Source organism: Mycteria americana, chromosome 2 (assembly GCF_035582795.1).
Source record: "Mycteria americana isolate JAX WOST 10 ecotype Jacksonville Zoo and Gardens chromosome 2, USCA_MyAme_1.0, whole genome shotgun sequence".
In the NCBI taxonomy this organism is placed as follows: domain Eukaryota; kingdom Metazoa; phylum Chordata; class Aves; order Ciconiiformes; family Ciconiidae; genus Mycteria; species Mycteria americana.
Genome location: NC_134366.1, coordinates 165,630,712 through 165,654,278, shown reverse-complemented (window position 1 = coordinate 165,654,278; position 23,567 = coordinate 165,630,712). Strand labels below are relative to the sequence as shown.

The 23,567-nt window shown below is 46.1% G+C and overlaps 1 protein-coding gene across 2 annotated transcripts in view; it reads left to right on the top strand.

The window, feature by feature from the left end:
• Nucleotides 1–18,222: 18,222 nt before the first annotated feature.
• The window catches only part of ADCY8 (adenylate cyclase 8), a 132,529-nt gene continuing 127,184 nt past the window's right edge, over nucleotides 18,223–23,567 (top strand). For both annotated transcript variants that reach the window (XM_075495274.1, XM_075495273.1), the window contains exon 1: nucleotides 18,223–20,309. In XM_075495274.1, the coding sequence (XP_075351389.1) occupies nucleotides 19,377–20,309 (933 nt within the window). In that variant the 5' untranslated portion in view covers nucleotides 18,223–19,376. The remainder of the gene's footprint in view (nucleotides 20,310–23,567) is intronic.

Below are 23,567 nucleotides of genomic sequence, written 5' to 3'. Positions count from 1 at the left end.
TTTCTCAGGAACAAGCCTAACTCATCTGCTCACTGACTTTTGCAGCCTCAGGTAGCAGTTCAACTGTGAGGAATTGAAATCTGGTTAAAATACATTAGCACTCCCTTTAAGCTCCTCTGAGAGAAAAGTCACAACTCCTTATTGCGATGTTTCCAACTTCCAGAAAGCTTTAAGACACTAGTGACAGAAAACAACCTGACGTATACTTCTGACTGGTAAAAGGTGAGTAGGAGTCTGACAATTTTTTCATTCTACAACTGGAGAGGTTAAGAATAGAAATCCTGAAAAAAGAGGAGCTGGCATGTACAAAACTAATAAGCTTTACTGTCCATTTCTAAGAAGAATGGGAAAAAACAACACCAGTGTTGCCACAAATAGGTAAGAGTGAAGGCAGGAGAAATAATGAAAAAGCACCCCCTCCCCACTCCCAGATTAGCTAATTTCAGTGCTAACTGTTCCCAGCTTTGTGCTTTGCCGCAGATGTTGACCGTGCAGAGGGATCAGAGCAGCAAGCTCTGGTGTGGCAGTTCTGAGGGATGGCTGTGAACATTAGAGGCTGGTCTGTGATGGGAAGGAGCTATCTCACATCAAAGCAGCTGTGTCCTGCCGTGCAGCTGTTTCAGTCCAATTAGTCTGTTGTTCCTTGCATTTGCTAGGTAAATATCTGAGGTTCTTCTAGACTTATTTTTATCCTGCAGGATCTTAACTGAAGAGACCATTAAAACTAATGACCTAAAATCTGGACTATAGCTGCTTCTGCACCTTATTAGATGTGTAATGGCAGAAATTACAAAGGGTTTTCCCTGCCCTTTGGCAGACATTTGGGTGAAATCTTGGCTATGCCAGTGTATGGCTTACAGATTGTATAGTGCAAATGTAATTTGTTTGTATGCATCTATGTACATTGAACATGTGGCATCAGACATGACGAGCTGGGAGTATAGCTTCATCAAAAGCAAGCCCCAAAATCTGTGATCAATTTTAATCCCTTTTTCAGTGTTGTAAACTGTTTATAACTGCTTTTTGACATTTTCCAGCCTTGCTCCACAAAAGCCAAAAAGTTATATTACATTCTTCCAATTCATTATTGCAGACAACTTTTTTTTTCATACTTATTCATCTTTCAAGGTTTATCAGGAAGATATTCTTAAATTTCAGGCTTCACTAATACAGTTGTCTCATTAATAGAGCATCTTCTTATGGCATACTTCATAGTTCTTAACAAGACTTTGTTCTTTTCCCCTGTGTCTCAAATAATCTTTAGCCAAGAGGGAGCAAAACCAGTCAGGCTCTACAAAAACTTTCAAGGGAAGACCAAATGAAACCTTTGCATGATTTTTTTTTTAAAACTGTTTAGTTTTGGCATAATTGTGTTCCCGCTGATTAGACTTTTTTTAATCCCATCTTTACCTTTTTCTGATGTTAAAATTTTGAAAAAATCATGTGTTAAACAACATTATTCCAAGTGCTAGCTGAAAAATTTACATCAAAACTACTTAGTAGAAGAAATTTGGACTACCAAGGAAATTTTTATTTTTTATAGTGTCTGATTTCTGCAGAACATTCTGGCTTTTTACTGAAAATGGAGCACAAGTCAAAATACTTCCCTTGGTTCTAAAAAGCTGCTGTAGTGACTTATGATGATTATAGTTTAGGTGCACTGCTCTCCTTTCTGGGCAAGTTTATGTGTCAGCATCCCAGTTTCCATAGTCAAGGATGTGCTGCCAATGTAACACAAGCTGGTTCTGAAGATGAGGATTAGGGCTATAGCATGGAGGCAAGCGTGGGGCTGGAGAGCATATAACTGAGGAGGAAGGGAGAGGATTGGATCAAAGAGTTTCCAGGACAAACATGGTCTTCTTCCCCACCCGCTGTCCGTGTTCCTATAAAGTCCCTGTCCTAGTTTGGGTTCAGTGGATGGTTTGTCCATGTGGTGAAAGGAGAGGGAAAAGGAAGAACGTGAATCACCTGCCAAAATCACTATGAGATAGGGATGGACTTCCAGTGCTGAGCATGACAGACAAAAAAAGATAAGACTATTATATCAGCCTGGAAAGTTCTCATCTCCATGTTGAGTTTGTCAGACAATTCATCCATGCTGTCTAAAATGAGCTTAGATAGTGGCTATAAGCATCTGAATTGAGTGCTATGAACTGTTCAGCTCAGTATGTCTGCAACAGCCATTGATGACATGACTGCCTGACAGGGATGCCTGGGGCCAGCTGAGTTGCCCTAGGGATTCCCAACTGGCCTCCAGCACTTCAGAGATGTGCATATGATCTCCAGCCAGTTCTCTGTAGACGTTTCAGATATGCTTGTGTGTGGCAAATAACCTATGGCCTATGTTTATGCAGATTTATTAAGCCCGTGGTGCATATCAGCTCCAATGGAGCTTGGACAACTATCACGTGTACACACGGATAAGAAGGTTTAGGTGCCTTAACCTTCAATCGCCACCCTGAGTAGATGAGTGTCAGAGCCCTGAGAGCACTAATAGGCCTAACTGCCACTGACCAGTCTCAGTCGGCGCATCTGCCTGCATCCTCTGCCCATGGGCCCAGGATCCCCGTTTCAGCTCAGCCCTGGACCTTCAGCCCCTGCTTGTGCTCTGTCGTAGGAGTACCAGTCTCTAGCCTGTCTCTGTGCCTGACTCCTGGATGGACCTTCAACCTACACTGTAGATAGCTTCCCTCCTGGATGGACCCGACCCCTCAGATGTATGCTGAACTTGTCCCTGGCCCTGTCTTTAGTGTTCTCTATTGGATGGACTCAGGAGCCCAATCTTCTTGTAGCCCAATCTCCAGTCCTATCCCTTGCTCCATCACCTTCTGCTCATGACTGAAACCCCTGCATGGACCCTGGCTCTGGTTCATCATTTGCCATGTCTGGGACTGCCAATGGACCCTCCTAGCAGCACCCAACTGTGTCCACCAAGTCAAGATCCGAAGGACTCTGCCGTATTAGTGATGGCAGTGCCTGCACAAGGATCACCCTTGGGCCCTGTCTCTCTCTCCCTTAGGGAACAGCCAGCCCTCACTGCTCCCTGACAGTGGACCACATTTGATTGGTGTTGTAGGTGCTATTCATCTCATGGACCTATGACAGATGCAGAATCTGGCTAAATATTTATAAATTGGAGTACACAGTGGGATCACAGACACCAATGAAGACACCTTCCTCCCGTAAAATAACTACAGAGGGTGTAAATAGCATGTGAGAAGTTTTATAAGTGTTCTCCAAAATCCTGCATTCTGAAAGGTTGAACTGAAAACTTTCAAAACATCAGGCAGAAAATATTCAATCTGTCTGAGACTACAGAAAGCCAGGAACAACATATCTAAAGGAAGAAAATGATTTAGCACCTGTGGGCCAGCATATCTTTACAACTACTCAGTGCCAACATCTGCTATTCTGCTGTTTGCATGACATGAGAGGGGAAAAAACTTTTTCATAACACAATAGCATGTCAAGATTAGCTTAAGTATTCCTTTATGGGAAGAAGGAAAGGCTTTAGAAGACTACCTGGAAGGAGTAGACATGGAAAGTTAAGCTGTTATTAACATACAACACAACTGTGGGGAGTCATCATCAGTTTTCCTGACATACATGAGCCAAGATTTCCAATATCAAGAAACCACTGCCCACTGGGAGGGAAAATAAACAACATGCTTTGTTCTAGCATTTGTTAAATCCTAAATTAGACAATAACAGAGCACGTGTATGAAAAATTTGGCACAACAACCTCCACACACAGCAGGAGCCTGAGAGAGTACAGAAGTATAGCACTGGTGGTTAGCACAGTGATAGGGTTCCTGCCAACCTCAGTGGAAGTAGAAGTTTTAAATTACATGCAAGAAAAAAAAGGCATCTGAACCTGGATACTCTCATAGGCTAGTAAAATTTCACATTTTGGAAATGCACATTGCCTCAGCTACAGGAGTTCATGGAGTTGTCCCGAAGAAGGGACCTGTACTGATCAGCTACTTCTGGACCTACTGTTGACTACTCTGATCAGAAAAACAAAGAAATAGAACCACAAAAATGGGATAAAGATATAGTACATCTTTGATAAAATGCTTCCTTGAACTATTGACTTCTCCTCTTTCTAGATGCTGCCAATGCATCTGAAAGGCAACCTACAGCTCAAAACATTATAGATTCTAATCAGATGTATTCAGCTTTCATTCTTATCCTTGGCAATTATATTAGAGGTATAGTTATCCCAAGAAATGTCTGTTTTGGAGGCAAGAGAATTATAAATATGATGTTGTGTACACACAAGCTGTTCTTTTCCCAACCTTGAAACTCCTTCCACCTGCTCTGCTGCATACTGAGGAGACTGTTGAAAAGGCAGATAGTGTCTCTAAATTGGAGGGTCTTTTTGGTAGCCCTGTCAGAGAAGTAATTAAATCTATCCTGTGCATTCTAATGCTCAAGGGATTTGCTCTTTAACACCATTTTAAGGTCTTGAAAAATGTGTGGGGCTCAAAGCCAGGGAATATGCCTACTGAAGCAAGTTAAAGAAACAAAAAGACGGGGGTTTGCACTATATAAAACAAACAAAAAACAAAACTGAAGAGGTCGTGTATTACTTGATCAAAGATAGGCAAATACACAGGAGACAAAAATATCTGTTATTTTGTCCTGGAGATGGAAGAACAAGAGTTATTTTATGGTGGTGGAAGAGAAATAGAAGGTATAGAATGACACACAGCAAAAATACCTGTAGATTGACCTCTAAGAAATAGACTAATGGTAATGTCTGTTAGCTAGAGAGAAACATGCCCATGGCAGGCAGCGCTTCATTTTAGTCATGAAAACTGGGCAAAACAGAACAAGAAGTCAATCTTGTATAAGCAGAGAGATGGATGAGGTTACTGAATAACAAAACTTTCCCTTCAATCTTATCTCTGACTTGAAAATATGACAGGCAGTCAGGAAAGAAGCTGTAGAACAATACATGCTAAGTTCCATTGTCTTCAGGAGAATGCGTGTGGGATTGATTTTGTATTTGGCAACTGGAAACAGAAACTCTTCTATTCAAAGAGAGGAAATAAAGAGCATGGATGATTTTTTGATTGCAGCTGAGTCAGAAAAGTCTCTAGATCTCAGTCAAAACAGACCTGTTAAAGGAACTGCAAAGTTGGTAAAAGCCTGGAGACATATTCAGCCCATCTCTCTGCCAGTCTGAGTTTCACCTTTAGATATACTTGTAGGACTGTGTTTCTCAGTTTAGTCACGGAGGCTGATAACAGGACTTCAGGACTTATCCCTGTGAGCTCAGACTGCACATCATTACTGACTAAAGAAGAAGAGACACTTTCAATAAGCAGCTGCAGAGAAATGTTTGGATAGTTTGCGCTGAGCTAGTGTTTCTGCCACTTAAAATTCAATCATCATGGTATCCTTAATCCTTTACAGTAGTGAACTTTGTGATTGCTGAGCTGCTCCTAGTATTGTCTGGGTTTCTCTGTCCCTGCCCACTAGATGGCCTGATTGGGGTAGATGGGAGAGGTTACTCCAGCCTTGCAAAGGGCGTTGGAAACTGTGCTGAGGGAGGCCCTGACAATGTTTCCACCATGGCAAATGGCACACCAGCACGTCACCACACATCAGCTGCCATCAGCAAGACTCCCAGAAAGAGGCAGAGTCAAGTAAATGATGTTCTAGACCAAACAGCCCATTCATAGACACAGTTTCAAGAAGCTCTGACAGAACCCAGGAGAGAGAGGAGCAAGAAAGCATTCCTTAGAACAAATTTATCCTAGCCGTATGTCATGGAGCATTCAACCAAGATATCCCCTTGCTCCTGCCTTCTTTGTGCAGCACTTCTTCACCCAGACACTTCCCACTCTTCTTCTGTGCTCCCAAGCCTTTATAAGGGCAGGCAAACTTCCTCCTCTAATTGCTCCTTTTTAACACAGAGGGACCTCTTACCCTATTGGCAGTCTCGTTTCTCTGAATAGAGAAACATCACCCTTTTTTTCTTTAGAAATCTGAGGCAGAAATGCAAGAAACTCACTCCATTCTCCCTGGACACTCAATTAATCCTCATAGCCCACTTCCCAGCACTTAAGTGTGGCTTTCACCTCCAACTCATCAAGCTATGGAGGAGCTATATAAGTTCAGTTATCATTTATGCAAAAGGTCCCTTGAGTGTGTCCTCTGACTTGGCAGTTCAGATCCTAGCCACCAGCCCTCCTCAGATAAATGGGAGAATTTAACTGTGACATAGATAATGATCTTTTCTTTTTCTAATGTGCTGGCTTGAAACTCTGCCTGGTGTTTTTAGGATCCCAGAGCTCTGCTGAAACCACCTGTTTTCAGCCTAGATCATTCTGCACATTTACTGCTCATCCAACTAAAGTGATTATTATTCTGCATTAGAAATATTCATTTGCATTTCACCCTCTTCATTGCAGTGAAATCAAAGGCCTAGTATAACACAGCTCCAGCCTTCCAAATTGTTGTGGGGACAGCAAACACCTCTGATGTCAAAGCGTATATTTTAGGGAAGACATTGCAGGTATATATCATCCCTGTTGTTTTTAGCAAGTTTAATGGCACGAACCATACAAATTGTACTATCTCCAGCCCATCCAGCATTCCTCTGGCTGCACTGTACTTTTAGGGGGAAAAAACCATAAAGGTCATTCTGTTTTTCTGAGGCAGCTACTCTAATATAAATGGAAAATTTGTGAGGGTGCCCAGCAGGTTTCCCTACATCTGAAGGACTGAGTGAAGCGGTTTCAAATAAGACATTATCAAAATCATCTTGGTAATCCTGACTAAATGCATGACGTGAATCAAGCTCTTAGGTGAATGAAGCCTGCATGCCAAGGGGCAGAGTGAATGACACTGTGGTATCCCCCTACAACTCCTGGTACTAACTACTTCAATGTGAGGCACAGTCACAAGTAGTTGAGAAAGAGTGGAGTCGCTCTGGGTGGGTCAGCTTCATGCTCCTGTTCAAGCAGCTCTTTGCATAAATGGTTCCACACTCAGTTGGTCAGACAAAGATTGTCCCAGCACCTGTGTGATGAGGGGCCCACAAGACATCTGAAGATGTAGCTTCAAATCCTGCTCTGCATCAGACAGAATAGGATTTGGAAGATTCATTTCCTTTATTTCAGATGAGTATCTGAACCACTAGATCTCTGCTAGGAATATCTGAAAGCTTTTCTCATTTTGACAAGAAATGCCAACAAACCTTTTCTTGGTAGGGTTTTGTGGGAAAAAAAATCTTCGGTCAAACATGCCTGATTATGCTATGACTGGCACTGAGTAAAACACCAGCGCTGTTCTTTGGTGCTATCTCAGGCTCCTGCCTTGGGCCACACTTGTCATATACTTCTCTGATATTTCCTCACTTATGATTTACTTCTCCTTTCAGTGGTTTGAACCACACCTTCCTCAAATTCCTCTCCTAGAAAAAGGACAGTAAAGTCTGGAGTTTTTCCTTTGGGCTCTTCATTTCACGTAACGTGGCACAAGTACATACTGCTGACCTCCTCTCATGAATCTCTTAACACTGGCCCCTCCCAAGGGACAAAGATCTTCCCAAGTTGGCAGCACCTCCATCTTCCCAGGTCCTATCACTGCTATTCTCTTTCTCCCCTTTTCTGGACTCACGCTATAATCATTGTATGACTCAGGAGACCATTGGAGTGAGAATTTCCCTGTGTGCTTTGATCTCACCACTCCATCAGCTTCTGAAAAGCCATGACAAAGGAAAGTAACATCCATCACATGATCCTGGGGTGAGCTAGAAGTTTATTGGTAATGCACCTCCTCAGTATACCTCCTCTGTGGGAAATGTCATTCTACATTAAAAGGGAGGCAGCAAAATACAAGTTCTATCCTAGATTAAGATTTACCCCAGTGGGTCATTCCCTGAGCATCCTCAGCTGGTGTGTAGTGAGGAGCCAGGCTGAAACACAGATGCACAAGTCAGGCATTCCCTGATGTCACACTTCAGAATATGTGGAAAAATTGACTCTGCTTCTTCCTTTGCAAAGAGGCAGCAAAAGCTCTGCAATGACCTATCTTTGAAGTGTCCTTTTGTTTGGTTACAGGCACTGCCTGCATGGAAGTCCCAGTCCACAGTGTCCAAGTAAATGAGTTTCAGAGCATAGGGTGTCAGTAATGGCATCAATCATTCCATGATATCAATGTCAGAATTTTATAGCTTCAGGCATCTGGAGTTCAGCATAGCACTGATACCCCATGGCTATATAAAAATAAATTGGGAGACAAGCTGGCAAGGTGAAATAGATTGACTCTTTGGGTGAAAATAGTGCTTCCCAGGAGAGTGCAGCAAAGCAAGGTGCTTGCAAGCATTTCTGTACTGAGAAGACCAGAACAGGTGTCAGTGAAGCTGGCTTGGGAACAAATGAGTTCAGAACAGCTAAAGGATTCAACGCTGCCTTTCAGCAGCCTTTGTTCTGCTGTTCCCGAGGAAACATTACAGAAAATGAGAGGTAGTAAAGGGAGGTCCAGCTGAATGGCCATTCATTCTGCTACACCACTGCTCTAAGATACAGTAAGAAATAAAATACATATAGACACACATTGCACCCCAAAGGGTGAATCCTGCCTTCTGGGGATTAGTCTCCTTCCAGGGATGGGTCACTATGTTGGGTCTGGCCCTACGCCAAACACAGAACTGGAGAGAAGTAGTTGGACTTCTGCCAGCCTCTCTCTTTGCTGAGTCAAGAGAGTCTCAATGGAATGAGAAAGTGGCCTCGTATGTTCAGCTCGTACAAAATACTGAGGTCTGCAAAAATACAAAGCATGAGAGTAAATGTACAAGTATCTATGACTCTGAGCAATTGATATAAAGAAAGATGAATAGCTACATTTCAACAGTTAATAGCCCATCAAGGATAAAAAAAGAATTCCTCCCTGTGCTACAGAAATTGTTAAAATTGAGCTTCTAGAAGCTGATGTTTCTTTAAAAAGAAATTCTTAACTTGTCCCCTTCCCATACTGCTGTATATACAATTTAAATTAACACAGAGTAAATGAAGTTTTGAAATTCAAAGGTGAATATAAGTCAAGAATACATTATGCATAAAGTTTACATAAGGTGATGACAAGTGTCATCACACCTAAGTAACATCCACCACACTCTTCAGAAAATTACTAATGCAGTTTGAATACCTTCTTTCTTTAGTGAAATATGTATCAGTCAGATAGAATTCCTAAATAGCAATATCCTCTACAGTTATAAAACATTAATATTTGCTTTGTGTTGCTTTACTTCTTTATTATCCTTATAATATGGTTCTTTAATTTTATTAGGAGACACTGGAAGGCAACACCTGAACACAGCCAAACAGGTGTTCTTTTCAAACTCTCCTGCTGGTTCGATTTCCTACATCTCAGATCACGCTTCTCTTAACTGTTTCTGGAAGGTCTGGTATTTCTTGATGTGTGCTTCCCAAAACTGGTGTCCGTCCCCTGAGGGCACCAACAGCTCTTTACTGGCCCCAGTGCACCTCACCCAGGGGCTCCCCCACCCCTGCCCATGGCCCAGGTCCCCCATCACAGCCTATCCCAGGGCCATCAGCCCCTGCCCCAGCAATGCCATAAGATGCCGGTCCCCAGCTCCGCAGGTTGATGTCTCAGCCTCAGCCCGTGTTTGTCCCCACAGAGGTGCCTGATGACCTGGGCTAGGCCTGCACAGCCCCACCAGGGGAGTGTCCCCTGTACCCATCCTCCAGAGAGTCTCCAACCCACGCTGTACTCTTACAGCTGGACAGGGTCCAGCTACGACCTTACCAGTATTGAACAGAGTGGACGGATTATTTCACAAGCCTTAAGAGACTACCTTTCTGCTTATGCACCACAATGTTTGTTTTTCCTGCAACAGCATGACATTGTTGGCTCAATTTCAATAGCCCCCAGATCACTTCTTGCAGAACTGCTGTTTAAGCAGCTGTTCCCCATCATGTGTTAGTGTAACCGATTATTTCTGCCTATATACAGTACCTTCCACTTGCCCCTAGTGAATTGCATCTTCTGTTATTTTCTTTGTTTTTCTAGACCATATCTCGAATTAGCCAAAATTATTTTTAAATCTGGTTGTGCTCTTCAACTACTGGTGCTACTGCTTGGCCTGGGACCTAGTAAGAACAGCACTTATTCCATCATCCAGGCTTTTAGCACTGGTAGATATTTTAAAGTGTAAATAATGCAATGCTACTAAAGTTAAAAAAAGTCAGTGATCTATGATCACAGACAAAATGGTCTACCAAGATGTTTGTTAAAAGTTCCTGATTTTAGCTGGCAAAAATATACAAGTTGAATGATCAGGAGGGCATTTACTGCTGGAGTGGTTTTGGACAACTCTCAGTTCAAATCTGAAGACTTCAATTTTCTATCGTGAATTTGTGGCACTGAAGCTTCACCACTTGGCCAGCCTTTTGCTAAGACTCTCTCAGCTTCTGTAAAAATGACGAAAGCTATCATCTTGCCCCCTAAATATTTAAATACTTCCTTGCCATAATTCCTGCAGAAATCTCGAAAGAGGTCAGCTGCTATGTAAACGCCATTGCTTACCGCAGTGGTCACAACTGCTCCCACACATACTTGTCTTGTTATCTATAATTCCATATGGTTCTTCACTATGTCTAAGTGCTGTGTCCCATCCTGGGCTGCAAATCCGTTGGAACCAGAAATGCTTTGTTGTTATACATTTGTAGAGAGAGTTATGAGATGGGGTTGTAGGCACAAGTTGAGGCTGTAATTCCAAGAAAAAATCTATGCAAAAGCTTAAAGCAATCAAAACCACCTGGGCTTTCATTTCAGAGGCATCTCTCACATATTATGATGTGAACTGTACTGGAGTAACACTTGGGATCAACAGGCAGTAGTACCATAGCATTCTTTTACTGATAAAACGAAATGTCTGAGCTGCTGCAGGCTGAAAACATCCACTGGAAATGTCTTAATTAGAGAGATGCCAAAAAACTTACAGCAGAGTGTAGTGTAATGTGGAGCTTCCTCCTTACAAAGCACTCGAATGCAAGATATTTTGTATCCCATTATGATTCCAGAACAAATAATTTTGTTTGCTTCCCCATACAACTGAGAGCAGCCACAACCCTCCTCTGTGTAAATTATTGATGTTGTCATTATAAATAATATTAATCACAATAACACTACCTGTGGTTTGATTCATATATAAAGCTATTTAACCTAGCTTTAGAGCCCTATAGGTGTCATAGACATTCTCCATGCCTGTTTCCTGGAAAAGGGTTTTGGATGTTCTGTAGATCCCTGTGTTACCTGGCAATGAAATGATATTCTCCTTGGCTCTTAGTAACCTCACAATGTTGAAAACAGAGTGGATGCAGCCTTTAAGGCTGACGTTGCCTTTTCTAGTTGTGTAAGAGAAGATCAAATTAGAAGACCATGTGTAGGGTAGACCACCTACAGGTCAGTTTTAAATCTTCATCTGGAGCACCAACAACATGCCATTGCTATCAAATGGAGACCAGATTTAATCTGCTACAGCAAATCCTGCAACGCTAGAAAATGACAGGTTTTGGTGATTTAGAGAAATGCAATATCAAATTGATTGCTCAAACATGAATCTGTTATCCTCCCCCTATGCCAAGGAAGATGTTGCTGAATGTAAAAACAAGATAATAGAATGGAGAAACAAGTACTCTGCCGATCCCATACACATTAATGGTATCATTTCAGAGAATGACTAAAGATTGCCATGAGTCAACAATTCCTCCTAAACATTTTGTCTAAGAACACCTACCATCCCCAGCTTGACTGGCAATGAGCAGATTAAAACGCTTCAGTTATGATGGGAGCTCAGTTTGAAATAAATCACTGTTAATATCAACACACCAGGCATCAGTGCTGTCTCTGTGATATAGCAAGTCACTTAAAGGGTTATTTTACATAGTCTCCATTTTCTAATGCAAGAAACCTTCATATAGAAGGTAAGGGAGTGGGGGGCAAGAGTTTTGTTGCTGAGGAAAAGTACTTCTTAGGAACCCAGCTGAATTAAACCTTGTGCTTATCTGCAGGCCAGCAAAACACAGTCCTACACATTCGCATATGCAAAACATCTGATCAAGCAATGTTTCAGAAACATAAGCCAGGTTCTTTCAAAAACCTGCCTGGCATCCTGTCAGCTCCATAAAGAGCTGCTCGAGAACTCAACTCAGGGGCTCTGCATCTAAGATAACATAGTACAAGTCTTTTTCGGCCCAGACTCTCAGAATTTCTGTAGCTTTTACCATCCTTGCAATCCCAACATCCCTGGAAGCCCAAGCCACAGTCCCAGGGCTTCCAGGTCCCTGGTTCATGAAATAAACAGGGATGTGAAGAAAGGAGTTCCCAGGAGCTGAAAAGTTGGCTTCATATTTTATTTAAAAATTGAATAGAATTATTTTCCCCCAGACAGAAGAAGAAGGAGAAGAAACAAAAAGGAATTTCCTTTTCCTTGGAAAGTTGAATGTTTCTAGGTTTTGTTCCTGTTCCAAGGTTTAATACACGCACATAAGCACATGCATACACAACCCTACCAGACATTCCCCGCTTTGATCTGGCTGACAGGGGGATTTCCTCTTAGGATATGTCTTATACTGCAGTAACTGCAGGATGCTGATCTGGATGGATTTAAAATCTCATGCAATATAGCAGCTCCCTGTTTGCAGACTAATTAGATTTATTGTATACATCCACAGGAAATATCTCCATGCTGTAACAAGAAAAACACTTTGAGATCTGCTTGTGAAAACCTCTACATAGGGATAAGAATTATTATTCCAAGTGAAAAAATTATACAGAATAGCCTTCCATGTGCTTTTTTAGATTTTTAGTTTCTTTTGAATGTCTCAAATTCAAGTCTCCTTTCTAGTATTAATTTCAATTGTAGCTTCACCCATCAGGCTATCACTCCTACCACTTGCTGCTTCAGGTACCAAATCAAGAATAAAAAGCTTGTGAATGGTTTGTCTGCTGTAGATTATAAAAATTTCGCTTGTAGTGCATTGAGAGGTTAATTTAATAGTTCATTTCCTTTTAACTTCTGTTGCAATTAACATGCAAGTCAAAGGTCTTCTGTATTAAAAGAAAAAAAATCTCTTCTTCAAAGGAATCTCATAAAGCATCAAGAACTTTCTACTGCTTTGTAAAAAGTATTATTCATTCAGCAATGCAGGTGCTCCAGGGATTCACGAGTCTTAACAGCATTACGGGAGAGTGATGGCATGCGTAGAAGAGAGAGATGAGCAAAGAAACAGCTGCTCTCTGAAACCTGGTTGGAAAAGGGTGAAAGGGTGGAGGGAAACTTCTGGGTAGCCCACAGAGCAATCCGAAGGACAGCAGTTCTGTTTTGGGAAGTTTTTTCAAATTATTGAAACTGCACTTGATTTTGAATTAGGATAAAGGCCCTCCTTTCCCAAAGAAGAAGAATGGTCTTCTTTTCTATTCAGTCTTGTTTGCTTTAGGGACTCCGTCATATTTCTTCTCTGATTCCAGAAAAAAACTGCCATCCACAATGACAAATTGAAAGAGTCATTTGAAAATTAAAAACTTCAAATCACTGTTTCAAAAATGGTTTTTTTTTCCTAAGAGTTGAAATTTTCCATCATGTTAATGCCTTTCTGAAGGTTAATTTTCAGGAAAACTGCAACAATTGCTTGAATAGACAGACCAATATTTTTCAGTACAAAACAGCCTGGCTAATATATTCCTGGTCAGCACCAGTGCCTACTAGGTCATACATAAAAGACTTGTGATGGTCACAGCTGCTAATCCATTTTAAAAACTGGAGTAGCTGGGTGGATGAGGGAGTAGACCTGGAAGAGAGAGGGGGAAAACACAGCTCCACCCATTGGTTAAAAGGTGAATTATTCATCTCCAGCCCCTTATCTCCCGCCATAAAATCCACATGCTTAGACTGTCTTCTGACCCTTGTATGTGGGTATGTGTGTCTGTGAAGGGAGGGAGAGAGAACAAGAAATTCATTTGCATATGAGGGAACTGTTGCTTCACAACATGAAGAAGCAATAGTATGCACAGAAAAAAGAAAAATTATTTTTTTTTTTAAGTTTTTAAAAAGTAAAAATTTTCTCTTAAACTATAGACATTAAAATTGACATTTTTTGCTGCCTCTTTATACTATAACTGATCTAAATTTTCTTCTTTATTTTTTCATTCTTTTTTTCTTTTCTTTTTCTTTTTCTTTTTTTTTCCCCTGCCCTATAGTATCATTGAGGTATGCAATAATTTAGTTTCACTGCCTGCAAACTTTAAAATATTTCATTGATATTTTCATTGTACTGAGAAAAATAATCTGCAAACCCCAGAAAATGTTGATTGTTTCCATCATCTGTTAAGCTATGTGTCCTCATCCTCTTTCTCTCTGATCTTTCAGTCAATGAAGCCTTGCTTTTCTTTTACCATGGCTTTTATTAATCAGTCTGAGTGCTTTTACTAGCAAGTGTTACAATTTTTAATCCATTCCCTTATACCCATGCTTGCTTTCATGCAGACATCACGTTGAGATATGCATTAATTTGAGAAAAATGATAGACAGGTTTTAAGAAAGAAGACTCAATCAATACCAGAAGTTCTTTTTTTTTTTTCATTATTATTAGAATGTCTAAGTTGTTGCCAAGGAGAAAAGAAAAAAAAGAGGGAGTTATAGGAAAAACAAAACAAAACAACAACAAAAACCCCCAAACAGGTAAGGAGGAAATCAAAGCTAATTTGTTCGTATTCTGTCATTTCCATCATTACTGAAGTTTCACATTTTGTGTGTGCATGAAGAGATAGATAGGCTGTATGTCGATTGTTCACTTTCCCTTTTTTTAATTATTCTGTGAAATCTGTATTTAAATAAAGAAGATGTACAGTAACACAAGTGTTCCTTCATAATGTGTTAGATATTGAGGCTACCTTTATTGGAGAACCCTGGATTGCTTTGCAGAGCACAGTGCCAGGCTTGCAATCCTGAGGACATAAATAGTCCCACTAAAGTGAATGAGATCATTATTTGCATGATTAAATATCATAACATTAAATTCTACATAAATGTTACTGCTGTGGGTAGAGAGGGGGAAGGAGGAGAGGAGTGTGACATAAACTTTCAGGTGACAGAAGAGGAATGAATTCTGCGTGATTTCATCCTTCAAAAGCTTTCTAGTGACAGTATTATTTTTAAATGGCTTTTAGTGATTTTGTGACACTGCCAAGTCATTTAGCTCTATTAAAAAAAAAATCCAATAGCAACAAAGATTGAATAATGCACGGTACTAACCTAGGACCAACTGAGCCCTATCAGGACTTACAGGACTCAGGAGGTGTGAGTGAAATTACCTTGTTGGACCCTCAGCTCATCCACCCATCAGTGGCAACCAGGGCTTCGGCAGTCTCATCCTTCTCCTGCTCTCCAGGATGGTCAGCCTTCATCCTCACTCTGCAGAGCCCAGAGCATCGCTGCAGTGGGTCCCTATGCTCAGAAAGATCTTGTCCCCTCTTGATAGCCCTGCACAAAGGTGTCCAGTACTTCTGAGGTTAAGATTCAGAAATACATGCAAGAAATGTGCAGAACACTGACCTTTACCTAAGTGCACTCCACTACTTTGCCATCACCACTGAAGAGAGAGTAGGCTCACCAAACACACAGACGGCACAGAACTGGGGAGGACTGCTGGCATGGAGGAGGGCAGGTTTAGTATTCAACATGTTCTAAGCAAATTGGGCATACAGGATGTAAAAGCTACAATGCATTTTAGTGAGGGAAAATACGAGATACTTCATGGAGGCTGTTGTGCACATATGGAGCAAGTAACACCTGCCCAGGCCTTGAGGACAGCAAAGAAGTTTCAGTAGGTCATCAGTTGTGGATAAGCCTGTGATGGGAGGAAGGCAGACATCTCACAGGATGTATAAATAGGAGTGCAGATCATAAGACATAGTTTTTAGACATAAGAAATCTTTCCACTTTAGAACTGAGCTGAGTTGTGGGCAACTCACAGAGGGGAAAAAAAAATAATCATGAAGCAAGTGTACAGAACCCAGAACAAACCAAAAAGTACATTCAGAGACCTAGAAAATGTGACCCATGGGAAAAAAAATGACAGAAATTAGGTTGTTTAGCTTAAGAAATGAGAAGGGGAAGAGGGAACGGATGGAAGAGACATTCATTGAATATGTATAGACTACTCCCAGGATAATCTGTTCTCCCTGTCCATGGTAGACAGGACAAGAAGTGATGTGCTGAGTGAATGCTGCAAGGAAAATTCAGGTTAGACATGAAAATGATAAGGATGGAGAACCATAGAAATAGACTGCCTGAGGAGGTACAGAGCCTCCATCGCAGGAACAATGGTGGGGGTAGAGCTCACTCTGCCATGGGGCCCAAGGAGCCTTCCAGCACTGTGACTCAGTGACTACAGCAACATTAGAGAACTGAGAGCTCCCTATTTTGGCTTCATCTTATCTCCTTTGAACGGGTGTCTCCTTAAGCTGCATTGCATATTTGTCTCCTCTTCCTTTGATTTAGCATGATTTGTGTTCAGCAATCTGAACGAGCAAGATGCTTTCTTTCTGTGCTCTGGGGTAATACCACCAATAATTATAATTTCTTTTATAAAAGAAATATATGACTTACATAAGACTTCCCCACTTATAGTAACATTTTCACCTTCAAGTAGTGCTGCGATTTCCATGGGCTTTATCGAGGAGTAAGGATGTGTGTCTAGTGAAACTAGTATTAACCCTTTCCAGATTAGCAGGATCATGCTGAACCACAGGAAAGACCCATTCCGATTCATAAAAGCACCACTTGTTCCTTATCTGGGCTCACGAGCACAAGAATTTCCTCTGCTTATATCTGTACAAAACCTGCCTCACACATGGGACACAGACTTGGCTGGAGTCCCCAAATCCATTGTAGTGCAAATACAGAAACAATCAGTGAAATCCTTCCTAAATCTCCACGCCTTCCTTACAATAATAGTAAAAGGGGAATTAAATAATGATAGTTGGAGGGGTGTTCAGATAGTCATGGAGGCTCAGGCCCACTGAAAGTCGAGCATCACATGCCATGTTCAAGCACCCGGACTCCCAACAGAAGCCAGAGCTCTGAGCAGGGCAGCACAGCTCCCTTCCAGGCAGTGCTTCTGTCCACACACATCTTCACTGCTGACAGAAGGCAGCTGCACATTTATCTCAAATAATTCAGCAGGCATCACTCTTGTCTTTTGAAACACGAAGTAAACACCTCTCCCTTAATTTACAATAGTCTAATGTGTAGACTATTTCTGTTTCAGCTGCTTCTTGCAGCAGGATTTCAGCTCCAAAACTGCCTTTCCCCCAGGACAGAGTTCAGCCACTTTAACAAGGTTTATTCTGGACAAAGGAGGGATGGGAGAGGTAAAGATGGATACCTCCCACCCCACTTCTCCAGGCTGTGCCGCCGTGCACAAAGCATCCAGGTTTGCTGGCACGGACAGAGCCCACAGGCAGAGGAGCAGGGACAATTTCATCTGCCAACGGGAGGGAGTGAGAAGCAGCTCTAACTCCAGTCTCTGTGCACGGGACAATTTCTGTTCTTTATCCAGTCATGGATATGCTATGTAAATGTATGCTATGTATGCTATGCCATGTATCCATTTACACGGATATCCAGGCAATGCTGACAGGATAGAAGCCATCAAACATACAAACACACTCACTTAACACAGGGCGGTTAGAGCCACAGTCCTGGCAGCGATAGCACCTTTCTCAGAGGGTCTGAGCTCGCCCAGGCTGAGGCGGAGTGGTTCCCAAGGCTCCCCCATCCTGGGCAAGAGGGCTGACTCCCAGGCAAGGCCTGAGGCGGCTCTCCCTTGTGCCTAAGGCAGAGGGATGCCCGACTTCAGCATCAGCTCTCACTTAGCATAACGGATGGACGAATCTGCTAGGCACTGCGGGACAGTCCGGAGCGCCTATAGAAGTGCAGCTTGGGGAAACAGAAGTGACACACGGAGGAGCCTCCTGGGACCAGGGAACCTGCCCCAGCCCCCCCGCCACCCCCTTCCCGAGCCGCCGCCCGCTGTCCCCCTCCCGGCGCGGCGGCTGCGGCTGCTTTAACCGGGCAGGGGGGGTGCGGGCAGCCCCGCCGACGTCGTGGGCATCAGCTGACCGCGCCGGGCTCTGCCTCCTCCCGGGCCGCCCGCCCGCAGCACCACTCCGGCGGCGGCGGCGGCGGCGGCTGGCGGCTCCGCCGTGCGGGTGCCCGCGGCTCCCGGGGCAGCACCCGCCGCCGGCTCCCCGCAGCCCTGCAGCCGCCGCGCTCCCTGCGCGCCTGCCCCTCGCCCCTTCCTCCTTCCCCTCCTCCCTGCTGCCGGGGGAAGCCCCAGAGCCGGAGCCCTCCCTACCCTGACCCGCGGAGAAGTTGGGATGCTCCCAGCGATCTTCCCAGAGCTCGGAGTTTAGGGCGGGATTTTCGTTCCCCGCTCTTTCGCTTTTTTTAGGCTTGGGTTTTGGTGGGATTTTTTTTTTTCTCCTTTCTTTCTTTCCCTCCTTTTTTCTCCTTACCAAGCGAGCCGAGCGTCTGCGATGGATGGCAGCCCCGAGCCCCCCCCGGGCAGAGGCGCCCCGTGAGCCAGGGCTGCGCGCCCGGCGGGGCATGCCCCGCCGCCGGGGAGATGCGGGCGGGCAGCCCCCGGCCGGCGGCTCCGGCGCCGTGACCGAGGATGCCCGCGACCCGGCCGCCTCTCCCCTCCCGCCCGCGCTGGCAGGGCTCCCGCTGACCGTAGCCGCGGGGATTACAGCAGCTCCCGGGGACCAGACCTCGGAGAGGAGCCCCGGGACCCCCGGAGAGAGGAGCTGCCCGCTGTGAACGGCTCTCTGCAAGGCGGCTCCCCCCCACCCCTCCGCGCCTCCAGCCTCCGGATGGGGCCAAGGATCGCCCGCCGGGCAGCGGGGCTGCGCCCGTAGATGCTCCGCTCCTCCCTCCTCCTCTCCGGACCCGAGGCTCGGCTCCCTCCCTGCTCACCGCCCCGAGGAGGGCGCGCACCCAGCCCGCCGGGGCGCCGGGGCTGCGCCGCAGCCGGGCTCCGCGGGATGCGGCTCCGCGGGGCGCCGCGGGAGCGGGCGCGGGCGCGGGGCGAGGGCCGCCTGCGCTGAGCCGGCGCAGCCGCCCCGCGGACCCCAGCGGCAAACCAGCCAAACCGCCGGACCCAGGGGCCTGCCTATAAATGTGATCCCCCCACCGCCACCCCGCCGCCGCCACCCGCCCTGCTCCATCCCCTCCCTCCTCTCCCGCGGCTCCATCCCTCCCCCTGCTCCCCTCCCGAAAGACGAACCCCCCCACCCCACCCCCGCCGGTGCTCTGCCCCCCGCCAGTCACCGCCATGGAGCTCTCGGAGGTGCGGTGCCTGAGCGACAGCGATGAACTTTACACCATCAACAGGACCCCCCCCGGCAGCGGCAGACCCCAGCGCCTGCTGTGGCAGACGGCCGTGCGCCACATCACCGAGCAGCGCTTCATCCAGGAGCACAGCAGCAGCAGCGGCGGCAGCAGCAGCGGTGGGGGCAAGGGCTTCAGCTCCGAGGAGACCTGCTGCCCCAACCACCACCCCCACCCGCCGCACCACCACCACCACCACCTCCGGCGACAGTCGGCCGGCCGGAGTTTGGGCGGCGAGCGCCACAACAACGGAGGCACCAAAGTCTTCCCGGAGCGCACGAGCAGCAGCGGGGACCTGGGCTTTCTGCCCCTGGACTGTGCCCCCAGCAACTCCGACTTCTTCCTCAACTGGGGCTATACCTATCGCGGGGTGATCTTCCCCACTCTCCGCAACTCCTTCAAGTCTCGGGACTTGGAGCGCCTTTACCAGCGCTACTTCTTGGGCCAGCGGCGCAAATCCGAGGTGGTCATGAACATCCTGGACGTGCTGACCAAGCTGACCCTGCTGTTCCTCCACTTGACCCTGGCCTCTGCTCCCATGGACCCCATTAAGGGCATCCTCTTGGGCTTCTTCACTGGCATTGAGGTGGTGATCTGTGCCTTAGTGGTGGTCAGGAAGGACACGACCTCGTACACCTACCTGCAGTACAGCGGTGTGGTCACTTGGGTGGCCATGGCCACGCAGATCCTGGCGGCTGGCCTGGGCTGTGGCCTCCTTGGGGACGGCATTGGCTATGTGCTCTTCACGCTTTTTGCAACCTACAGCATGCTCCCGCTGCCACTCACCTGGGCCATCCTGGCTGGGCTGGTCACCTCTGTCCTGCAGCTCGTCATGCAGCTGGTTATCCCCAGATTGGCCGTGACTTCCCTCAACCAGGTACCGTGGTGAGGAAAGGGTGGGAACCTTCCTCTTTCCCCATCACTCTGGGTGAGAGGAGATGTGGGGTGTCCCAAGAGATCCTCTCCCTTTTAGTCAGGTGCTCAGAGGGTCATTACCTGGAGGGGAGACCACAGGCAAAATGCAACCTTCTCTTCTCCCTCTCCTCGCTCCCCCACTGCCTATCTCAAGGTTTCACCTCAAGCTGGGGATGCGGACACTTCCTAACCACTCTGTCCCGTCTCCTTGTACATTCACTACGCTGGCCCTTGAAATAGCTTTGGGAGAGGAGCTCTTGGGGCAAGTGGGGAGGACGAGTCATTTATCATTCCCCTTCCTTACTTCCAGCAGTGGTCCATGGCATGAGATGACTCTGTCTTGGCCAAATTCTCCTACTGCTCATCTCTCATTTTACTTGCTCATGCGTTTTAACTCTGGATCTGCTGGAGGGACTGGTACTTTCATATGTGCAGCGCAGCTTGATCTGGGCTATGGGAAAACAGGAGTAAAGCATGCCGCTGTTTTGCCAGGAGAGCAAAGCAGTGCCCCAGTGAAATCAGGGGAAAGCTCCACTTGGAGGTTTGGTGTGAGATCCTAGACTGTCTTTGGAGGGCACCAAGAAGCCTTTTCTGCTGGTGGTCATGGGGCAAACGTTGTGCTGCATCCTTACAAGTGATGTCTAGGTCAGAGTACAGGTTACATGGGGAACTGGTGGTGCAGTGCAAACTGCTGAGAGGCACCTGGCAAGATATGGGTCTGAGGAGTTAAAACCAGAACTAACCTGACTTCACACTCACCTGGCTTCTTCCACATGAAAGTGAGAATGCACCAAACTCCCGACATCCCTGAAAGGCAAGAAAACATTGCCTTTCTAGGGCAACTTAATCCTGGAAATTCTTGCTGCTCCCTTCCCCCCCCCCCCCCCCCTTCTCAGACTGTCACTCTGTGCTACCAATATTGCACAGCAGATTATCATCTCCATTTGGCTAGCTCCGGGGAGTCAGGGAGAGGGGGTGGAGGTACTGGCAGATAATCTCCAAAGAAGGGAGGGTGCAGAGGAATGTGGTGCTGGTGGCATGTTGTTTACATGAATGCTGGGATGTGCAGCTGGGAAGTGGCTGATCTTGCATTTGGAAGTTTTGATAATGGTGGTCCACGGGACACATCGACCTTTCTCAGACCCTGGCTCTCCTGAAACCCCTGCCCACCCCTGTCCATCCCCTTCCTTGATGCACTTAGCTGTGGGCGGCCTGACCTCACTTCCCAGAGGCCAGGCTCACCCTGTTTCGGGAAAAGCTGCCCCAGTGTGTTGTGCCTGGCTGAGCCCTATGCATGTAAGACAATTAGACTGCACAGAGTTCTTCCCCACTCTTGGTAACGTGCTGATGAATGAACTACAGCCGCGTGCCGTGTCCCACTCCCATGCGCTGCTGGTGCTATTAGTGCTGGGTCAAAAGCTGTGTGAGTTATGCTGATTTCTTAATTTACTTCCATGTCCTATCCTGGAGCTATGAGTAATGCGCTGCTATCTCATTATGCACAGGTATCACGGCTCTTTAGCCAGTCCACACACACACGCGCATTTCCCGCAGACATTCCTAACGACATTTCTTAGGCAAGATACTAATATCTCCGTTTTGCACCCCGGTACCTTGCCGGTTGTGTGAATGAACTGCCTTTGAGCGGTGCACAATGAGAGATTACCAGCCAGATGATTGCCTTCATGAACTACATATATAAATCTCCTTAACAGGATCCGCACAGCTTGCCACACGTCGGTGTTGATTTACACCGGCTCCCGCCTTCCCAGAGCCCACTCAGCGTCGCCTAATTACGCGCCGCTTCGGCCCTTTGCCTCCAACCCGCTATGGGAGAGGCCGGATCCTTCCCCGCCCCGGGGCTTCCTCCCCACCCCGATGCACGGGGGAGCTCGGAGGGGGACGGGGACCCGCTCCCTGCGGCACAGCCGCGGCGAACGCTCCGCGGCCAGCGCTGCCTCCCCGCCCCCGCCGCGGCCAGATGCGCGGGGCGCGGAGCGCGGCCGCCGGGCGCTGTCCGCCGGCGCGGTGCTGAAGCCGGCGCGGGGCTGAAGCCGGCGCGGGGCTGAAGCCGGCGCGGCCCGGGGGCTCCCTCCAGCGGCCCCGGCGGGAGCCTGCCCGCCGCCTCCCGCGCCCGGCCGCGGCCCCGCCGGCTGCGCCCCCGCGCACGGCGCTGCGCACCCTCCGCGCCTCCGGCGTCAGGCGCTGAGTCCGCACCGCGCGGGCCGCCGCTCGGCTGAGGGGCTTCGGGGGAAGCGGGCCCCGGGAGAGCCGCAGCCCGACGTAGTTACTTTGTAGTGTGGCACCATTTTTTTACTGTTTCCAGAGAATTGCAGAGCGCTTTCAAGTCTTAGAGAATGAGGGCTTTTACGGCTGATGAAGGGTATACAACTATTACTTCACAGGTGAACACGGAGAATTTTAATGACTGTGTCATTAAGGTTATACAGCAAATCTTTGGGACAACACAGTTTTCTTGATCCCGCAGGCAAAACACTCTCTTTTATCACAGGGCTTATTTTCCCAGGTAAAATACTGCATCTTCTCTTCAGAGAAGCCTTACAAGACTAAATGAACTGTTAGATTATGCAGCAATACCTGTGACCATCTTGCTGTGCCTCAAGATGCAGACAGCTGCTTATACTGGACCAAAACCAGGAATTAAAGTATACAATGAAAGAAAAAGCAGAGGGTAAAACTCTGATCGTGGTACAGATAATAGGTTTCCCACTGATTTTTATGAGACCAGGATTTCATGCAGAGAAAATACTGAATTCAATTCTGAACAGAAAGAATTGTCTACCTTGGGGTCAGTTTATTACTGTACCCAATAGGATCCATGGGCACAATGGTTCTGATCTCAGTCACACGGGTACAAATCAGTTATAAGTCTGTCTAAACTCATTAAGCTGCAACAGTTTATACAAGAGGAAAATCAAGTGCTGTGATCTGTTTTCCCTTAATCTCTTAATTAATCTTAGTTTTCATTGATAAATATGTTCACAAGCAGTTCAAATCATTACTGAACACAAGCATGCAGTACTACTGCCTGATTCAGCTATTTGTTGAAGTTAACAAAGTATGCATTATCATGAATGCAGATAATGCCCACTGATAATGTCCACCATTTTTTCTTCCAGTAACACTTAAGAGGTCATCTGATTTTTCTTCCCTTGCATCTCAATTAATTTGAACCAGCATCCTAGGTAAAGGTGAAGGA